The 9585-nt window shown below is 42.3% G+C and overlaps 1 protein-coding gene across 1 annotated transcript; it reads right to left on the bottom strand.

Moving 5' to 3' along the window:
- Positions 1 to 1480: 1480 nt before the first annotated feature.
- Positions 1481 to 7638, bottom strand: qtrt1 (queuine tRNA-ribosyltransferase 1; the record flags this gene model as incomplete). Its single annotated transcript, XM_084438869.1, has 9 exons — positions 1481 to 1633; positions 3011 to 3095; positions 3470 to 3579; positions 4029 to 4104; positions 4404 to 4542; positions 4991 to 5185; positions 6029 to 6167; positions 6265 to 6333; positions 7351 to 7638. 9 exons carry the CDS (start codon positions 7636 to 7638, stop codon positions 1481 to 1483), a joined length of 1254 nt encoding a protein of 417 aa, XP_084294995.1.
- Between the last annotated feature and the right edge of the window lie 1947 nt (positions 7639 to 9585).

A 9585-nucleotide genomic window follows, 5' to 3' on the forward strand; every position in this document is an offset into this window, starting at 1 on the left:
CCTGCCAAACGTCTTTGAAGGGCAACAGTGCGTCAGTGCCACACAGATTAACAAAAATGTCAATATAAGCAACCATTTGCTTTTGTTTTAAACCAACTTCCATTAATCAATTCAATGGAAATGGATTAATGCAAAGCACAGGTTGAAGCAATTTACCTAGTAGCCTAGGCATCAGATATTAGCTTGAGTTAAAAAGAAGAACAATAATTGTAAGATAAATAACAGTATTCAATTGTTGACCTGCATAACGCACAAATCATTTACCTTTCCCCTAAATTGAATTATGCAAATCAATGAAACTAATATGTTATAATGTACTAGTCTATATGAAGTGCTGTTGGACTGCCTGGGATGCACCTTTCACTATTGTTGTTGGTGGTCGAATATGCTAAGTGAAAGAAAACAAACAAACAAATAAATAAATAAAAAAAACCAAATACTGATAGCATACACATTACAAACACATTCAACTAAAATGTATCTTGAAACACATACAAAAAATAAGAACACAACCTCTGCTAGTTTTTCCAGGTGGCGTGTTGGATTGAATAGCTTTGGCCTCCTCTGTGATGGCTTGACAGCACATCATAACAGACATTGTGTTTGAGATAGCCAACACTTGTGAGCAGCAGACACAGGAACTGATGCACACAGAAAAGGCTGCTTTGCTACTCTGCAATTTCCCCAAATCAGCCTAAAACAGGCTCTTTGAGAACAGCTGGGCTGCCATTCTCTTCGAGGAAACTTCACCTTTCAATAAACCGAGGATGTCATCAAGTATTTTTAACAGTTTGCCCTCTAGTGGCTCAATAACATATGGACAGACATTTCAAGGACGTCTCCAGTTCATTTAACAACAGAACACAACAGCAGGCCGTACATTTCATTTAATACCTCAGCCCAAGTGTGATTACGAGCACCAATAATTCACAGGAACTGACAACAACACTTTAACAAACAAAACAGCAGGGCATTTAAGGAGAGAGGTTGCGCTGGTCCGTAGTCATGGCAACAATAAAAACGATCCTGAATAAATAAAAGGAGTGAATTCCTGCGTTTCAACACTTGTCCAGTCTCACCGCTGCCATACTTGAAAGTGTGGCATCAAAACCACTGGGTCTCATCACAATCTGTAACTCAGGCACCGTCACAGACGGCCGAGCACGTAATATTGTGTATCTGCTTTTGCATGTGGATGAAAATATAAACAATCATATATCATTGGGGGTGGTTTAACATAAAAGTACATCGGCACTTGGACTAGAGGATGGGCTGCTTCTGTATACGGACCAAACGGCATACTCATAAAAAATAAAATAAAAATAAAAAAAGTGTAGAAAAAATTGTTGGTCTGAATATAGACAAGTACATGTTTTAAAAAGAGAGTATCTAGTTTAAAAGGCTTCACTAATTCACTGGAGAGGCAGTTACACTCCCAGTCTGGGTAAAAATCAGCAACTGCCCCCCCCCCCCCCCGGGTTCAATCCAGGGTGATGTTGACCGATGCTAGGGCGTCCAGCGCCCAACTGGGATACTGTTCACTGGACGGGAACATCCTCTTCATGAACGCTCTCACGAACTCGGGGAAGCGACCCTCGACTATACTCTGCCTCACTGAGCGCATCAGAGCGAGCTGGGAGAGACAGGAAGGGTGACGTAGTCAGAACACAATCCAGGTAGTTACCAAATGAACAGAAAATACATGAAGATACATATTAAGTTATTTGCACTCTTGTACATCTGGATTTCTATATATTTGGAATCTACTGTCAATTTGTATTCTAGTCTGGATTGTGTTACTTGATGGTCTATTGACGTTATACAGTTTCCCCCCCCCCAGGGATCAATTAAGAACTACTACTACTCCTATTACTACTATACTACTACTACTACTACTACTACTACTACTACTACTACTCCTATTACTACTATACGACTACTACTACCACTACTACTACTACTATACTACTACTACTATTACTCCTATTACTACTACTACTACTCCTATTACTACTATACGACTACTACTACTACTACTACTACTACTACTACTACTACTATACTACTACTACTATTACTCCTATTACTACTACTACTACTCCTATTACTACTATACGACTACTACTACTACTACTATACTACTACTACTACTACTACTACTACTACTATACTACTACTACTACTACTACTACTACTACTACTACTACTACTATACTACTACCACTACTACTACTACTCCTATTACTACTATACGACTACTACTACTACTACTACTACTACTACTACTACTACTACTACTACTACTACTACTATTATTACTACTACTACTACTACTACTCCTATTACTACTACACGACTACTACTACTACTACTACTATTACTATACTACTACTACTACTACTACTATACTACTACTACTATTACTCCTATTACTCCTATTACTACTACTACTACTACACTACTACTACTACTACTACTACTACTACTACTACTACTACACTACTACTACTATTACTCCTATTACTACTATACTACTACTACAACTACTACCATACTAATATTACTAATACTATACTATTACTACACTACTACTACTACTACCACTACTCCTATACTATTACTACACTATTACTGCACTACTACTATACTACTACTACTATACTACTACTACTACTACTACTACTACTACACTACTACTATACTACTACTACTAATATACTACTACTATACTACTACTACTACTGTACTACTACTACTACTACTACTACTACTACTACTACTACTACTACTACTACTATACTACTACTACTAATATACTACTACTATACTACTACTACTATACTACTACCACTACTACTACTACTCCTATTACTACTACTACTACTACTACTATACTACTACTATACTACTACTACTATACTACTACTACTACTACTACTACTATACTACTACTATACTACTACTACTATACTACTACTACTGTATACTACGTTTGAGTTCCCAAGCATACCTGGTATGCGATGTTATGGATGGTGATGTGATGCATGGCGGCGGTATCAGTCTTGAACAGGGCGTGCAGGAAGGCCCGGCTGTGTCTGGAACGAACGGGACGCAAACAGAGGAACACTAAAGACACTAAACCAGACAAGATATTCTCAACCAATTCTCATTACACTATGTGAGGAGACACAAAGTACAAAATACAGCCTGCAACAAAAAACGTTTAGAATCAGAATCAGATTGATTTTTTTCAGGTAGGTTTTCACATATAGGAATTTGTTCTGGACAGTTGGTGCGTAGCTCTAATGAATAGACAGCAATAGACAGGGTGCAAGGACATGACAGGACAGTGATAATGACAGTGCAAGGACAGGACGGTGCAAAATGTAGAGAGTTCCTCCCCAACAGCATGATCCTTCCAGCACCCATACCTCTGGCCCTCGGCCCTCAGCCCCTGGAGGCCCCTTACCTCTTGCAGGTGGGACACTGGCAGTCCGGGTCTATGGGCTTGAAGTCCTTGGCAAACTGCTTCTGTTTCATCTGGAGAGATCCCCATGGAACCAGGGCCGATCCAAACCTCTGAGATGACAAAACCACCATCATCTGATAAACAGCCAGGCGCACACAATCTCCATATTGTACTGAGAGGATTTTTTGGTGCCCCCCAAAGAGATTTTAGCCAGAGTCAAAGGAAAATCACCGGAGCCAAAATGCTAAAAATAGTAATTAAAATCCTCTCCAAATGTGTTTGATGGCTTGTTTCAAGTGCAGCCCATCCCTCTCTCTTGCATTGTCCATGGTTTGGACCACTTGTAATCGAGATAATTAATAGACGGGTTATCAGTATCTTAAACATTTTGTCTTCATATCCATTTTGTGTCATGTCGGCAGATTTCCTGCGACTGTGAAAAGTGAGCTCAGACAGAGCGACAGTGAAGAATATAGGCCTATATCCGCCGTCAGGCTACTCGGCATAAAACAGAGGTTTCCCCCCAAAATTGCGTGCACCCCCTCCCCCCCGAACTTACTGCGGTACGGGTGGGGTAGACGCAGTCAAACATGTCGCAGCCCAGAGCAACACACACGACCAGGTCCACAGCGTAACTGTAACGCACACACAGCGCATCATGGGCTATATGCACAACTCCAGTACTTCCTGAAATTAGACATGCTTCTCTATTTCCTGTCTTACACTATTGGATGAAATGGTTATTCAGGTGTGCCTGATCATTGTGCTGCAGTCAGGCACACCTGATTAATCACTTCATCCAACAGTGTAGGACAGGAAATGGAGAAGCATGTCTAATTTCAGGAAGTACTGGAGTTGTGCATATAGCCTATTCACTGATGTCATTAACGCATGGAAATGTCAAATGAACACATAGGGATGGTAGCAGCCGTACCCAACACCCATGAGGTAGCGAGGCTTCTCCCGGGGTAAGTGGTCTGTGCTCAGGGTAACCATCCTCCAGAAATCATCCTTCTCCTCACCTCCGCTCAGGCCCCCGATGGCGAAGCCAGGGACGTCTCGTTTGGTCATTTCTAGGTAGGGAAGTGTCAAAGATGAGACATTTTAAACGCACGTTTTAGACAAAAGTCTGAGGAAGTGTTAGCCCTTCTCAGTACCGTTGTCGCATTCCACTCATGCCAGACAACAGTCCTTTGCCGGTCCATTCACTTTGCCGTCAAAGTAAATCGGTGTCGGCCTAGTTAGGAGAGGCGCTCATATTTACAAGTGTCAGATAAACATGAAACTTCACTTACCTAAGCAAAAGGGTCTATTTTAACAAATGCTGGGTTTTGAAGCCTCGGCGCCATTAAATAACTTATTTAGACGCGTTCTGTCCGAGTGAAATTATTTTTCCAAGGTAGTCTTCTTCTGTGGTGGTGGCGGTGCTTTGAAGCTTCACCGCCACCACCACAGAAGAAGACTTAGGAAGCGTCTGACGGGAACGGAGTCCTACTGTACCGGACCTCAGTCCTACTGTACCGTCTAAACAGGCCTTGCGCAGCTTTGTGTCCAGTCCCCCCTGGATGATGGCAAACAAGTTCTGCCTGTCTGGGTTCCTATTAGCCGCGATGCAGCGGTCCAGCCAGCGGACGGACCTCTCCATGGCCTCCTCCACCCGCGGCCCGGTGACCCTGCTGCTGACCACGTCGTCCAGCTGCATCATGATGTCAGACCCTGGAAACAAGGGTCAAGGGTCAAGGTCAACTTTATTTATATAGCACATTTAAAATCAACCGAAGTTGCACCAAAGTGCTTTACAGTATAAATAAAATAAAAACAAGACAATACATACAAACAATACTGAATATAAAAGTGCACCAACAACAAACAAGACGCCAATGTGACGTCAGAACTATGTCGGCCTAAACTCGCTTTGTATCTATTGTTAAATGTGTATCTAGTCTGTATTGTGTTGCTTTGTTGTTTTAGAAAGGAGATGCACTTGTGAGTCCTGACAAGTAGTAGTACACTGGCTTTTCCTACGTAAAATGCAATTATTGTTAGTAGCTTTGGATAAAAGCGTCTGCTAAATGACTGTAAAGTGATGTAAATGTAATGTTGTGTCTTTTGATGCTGTAACAAGTGTGATGTTTCCCCAGGGATCAATAAAGTACAACTACTTTGGAGACAAAGTGAATGGCTATGCAACTGTACTGTGTCACACATAGCCAGACCTATCTCCACACTGGGTGTCTAATAGGGACTGGGATGTCCTGGCATGTTTGCCAACCGATTATGTTATATATAACATCATATATAATATATAACGCATAACCGGTGGACAAAAATGCCAGGATGTCCCACTCCCTATTAGACAGCAAATGTCTATTGCTGTCTAAATCTATACAGTAAACTTGCAATTTTCAGCGTGTAGGTTGCTAGCTCTCCTCAATTATTGTTTCACGTACTGAAGGGGACTTTGAAAACGGTAACATGCAGACAGGGGTGGAGTCTGGATTGAATATGACTCATTGATAATTTCCGAAGCCTACATCTGTCGAGTCAGACCACACCTACCTAGACTATTCTGAATGCCGATGGACTGCTCAGGGGTCAGCAGGATCTCCTCGCCATCGTACGGGGATCTGAACCTGACCCCTTCCTCTGTAACTTCGGACAGCTCCACAAGAGATACCATCTGGAACCCTCCACTGTCCTGTAAGGAGAGGACGAGGAGAGACCAGCGTGAGTGGATTGGAATGGAACACGCACGGAATTTCTAAAATATAAACGTTCCAAAGAACAATGCTTACCGTCAGGAGATTTCTCCTCCAGTCCATGAAGCCATGTAACCCGTTTGCTTTCTCAATCAACTCAGGACCCTAGGGAAGAAATAAATAAACCAGAAAAACAATCATGAATCGCTGGATCAGTGCAGCTCATAGAAGACCAGACAATGACAGGCTGTTATGACTGACACTATAAATGCAAAATATAACCGCAAGCTGTGATGCAAACATGCACTCATATCCATGATAAGTAGACTGACAGACAGGGAGGCAGACTGACTAACGAGGGCAAACTGACAGACTGAAGGACAGAGTAACAGACAGAGGGCAGACTGACAGACAGGAGGACAGAGTAACAGACAGAGGGTAGACTGACAGACGGGAGGACAGAGTAACAGACAGATGGTAGACTGACAGACGGGAGGACAGAGTAACATACAGAGGGTAGACTGACAGACAGGAGGACAGACTGACAGACTTTGAACTACACACCAATTGGCAGAAATGCAAACTTTTTTGAGTTATTTGACCACTTTCAGGAAAATAATATTAAAATAAGGTTCCAATTACCATAGCATAGAGCCCCTAATAATAACTAGAAAATGTACATTTTCTTATGAAAATCTGTGTGCTTGCTGACAGCAGGCACAATGTGTAGTTTAGATATGTTTAATAGTACTTGATACTAACAATATAAATATCTCAAAAATAGATTAAATATGAATGGTATCCAATTTATCTACCATTTTAGATTTAATCTCTTAGCTGTTGACAACCTATATGGAGACATCCACCATACATGTGAAATTTCAGGACTTACTTTTTATAGGCTTTACCAAATTTTCAAGCTACAGCCAAATCCATCACTCTGAGACATGGGTTCTTGGGACAAATTTGTTCCCCGTGAGGAAAGACATAAGTACACCACGTTTCATCCATTTTCATCAAATGGGTTGGAAATGCCAGCATCTTTAAAATACCAACAGTAACAATTGGGTTCCTGCTGCCGTAGGACCCCTAAATATAAATAAATAAAATAAATAATAAATATAATAATAATATAAATAAATAATAAATAATAATAAAATATATATATTTAGTTTCACCTACCGGCCTCATACCCAAGTGGTATGTGTTGCCAAGGCAAATCTGACACCCAAGACTCTCCAGCTGGTCCGAAGTGATCCCCTTCAGAGTGCCCTGCGTGCCCACGGGCATGAACACCGGGGTGTTCACCGTGCAGTGCGGAAGTGTCAGATCACAAGCTCTTGCTTTTGTCACCGGACATTCAGCAACTATTCTCAGAGCAAGCGGAGAAACGGTGGTAGCAACTTTCTTAAGAGACATGCCCGTTTCAAACACACTCGCATCAGCCCCTCTTTTCACGGGCGCAGCCATATTGTGGTGCGAACACGTGAATGAACGGCAGCAGCGTTGTGATTGACACCTCTGTTGACCACTCACAGCCAATTATGAGACGGAACCGGCAGAGAAGCAGCTAGAACGACCAATCACATCGATGCTTTCGGTGACAGAGGGGTGGGAACCAAACTACCGGTTAGGTCGGATGTCGACGTCTATCTGAGCGGATGGTAATGACAGGAGGAAGTTTTGTTTTGTGAGTTTTCTACCCTCCGTTTCGGATTTTACGTGTTTATAAGAAGACGTTTCGACATTCCCTTTGGTTGTTAAAGTCAGCAAATGATAACAACTGGACTTTCTTTGACAGAAAAAGGACAGTGACGGCGCCCGAGGAGGTGGAACTCAACGCTGCCAGGGTAACCCGAGCGAACCCGAGCGAGGAAAAGGACCTTTCGTTTGGGAGCCGAGTCGAACCGAACCCAACCGAACGGAGCCATGGGCAACCGGGGGATGGAAGACTTGATTCCCCTGATCAACAAACTTCAGGACGCTTTCAGCTCCATTGGCCAGAGTTGTCACTTGGATCTCCCACAGATCGCAGTAGTTGGCGGGCAGAGTGCTGGGAAAAGCTCTGTCTTGGAGAATTTTGTTGGCAGGTTTGTTCTTCTTTCAAAAACCAACGTAACGTTAGCTACCGTTGTGCTAGCTGTATTAGCTTAAGCTAATTAGCCTAGCTAGCTAGCATCGCTAATTCTCTTAACTAGCTACCTAGTTGCATGTATTTGTTTATTGTTTGTGGGCTTAATAGTCATAACTGTCAATATCCAGTTAGTCATTGTGAATGTTACTATTTAGCTAATTAGTTAACTCGTTTTAAAAGTTGGTACCTAGCTAGCTAGCACTAGCTACGCTAACGAATGATTGGTTCTCACGGCAGCTCGATTCTCAAACAGTATTACGCATTTCTCACAGTAGGAGTTCCGATACAGAAGAGCAATGGGTGATATGGGAGGGACGGAAATGTAGCTTGGTTACAACATTTGCGTGTCAAGCCTTAGTCTACTTGACCGCTTTGAGATACATCCGGAGAGTGACTTAGTCCAATTATTGATCTCAATAATGAAGTTTAAAGTTGAAGATGGTGTAGTTAACATATTGAGAGGTCACATTAGCTGGCTACTATCAGAGTCGCTGGTGCATCTTCTAGAGGGGAGAGCACGGCCAGCCCAACACGGAAATGCCCACCTCTCCATGTCCAAGCGCTGATAGGCAAGGCAAGGCAAGGCAAGGCAAGTTTATTTATATAGCACATTTCAGCCACAGGGCAATTCAAGGTGCTTTACATGAGACATTAAAAGCATTAAAACAAAAAGCAATACATTAAAGACATTTAAAACAAAAGGCAGGACAAATTAAAAGCATTAAAACAAAAAGCAAGACATTATAGACATATAAAACAAAAAGCAGGACAAATAGAATACAGGAATAAAAGTTACAGTGCAGTATACTGATAAACATAACTCCTCTTAGAAAGCAGTGGCAAAAAGAAAAGTCTTCAGGCTTGTTTTAAAAGAACCAAGAGTTGCAGCAGACCTGCAGTTTTCTGGAAGTTTGTTCCAGATATGTGGAGCATAAAAACTGAATGCTGCTTCTCCATGTTTTGTTTTAACTCTGGGGACCGAAAGCAGACCTGTGCCAGACGACCTGAGGGGTCTGGATGGTTCATAGCATATGAGCAGATCAGAAATATAGTTTGATAGTTTGCAACTTTGAATGTTTGCCAGCTGGATAACCCGGCCTACGTGTGGATAGTTTCCTGCGGGGAGAGGGGGGTTTGTGGTTTGCGGTGAGAGGTTTCTTTGGAAGGGTGGAGTGTGTCACTGTCACCGCATTGTTGTTTGGGTTCTTGTCGTGTTGTCATTGGTTTGTTTGGTCACCACTCACCACAGCAGCGCGGACATTGCAAGAGGTCCTGCCTCAGTG

This window comes from Borostomias antarcticus (genome assembly GCF_949987555.1).
Source record: "Borostomias antarcticus genome assembly, chromosome: 5".
Classification (NCBI taxonomy): domain Eukaryota; kingdom Metazoa; phylum Chordata; class Actinopteri; order Stomiiformes; family Stomiidae; genus Borostomias; species Borostomias antarcticus.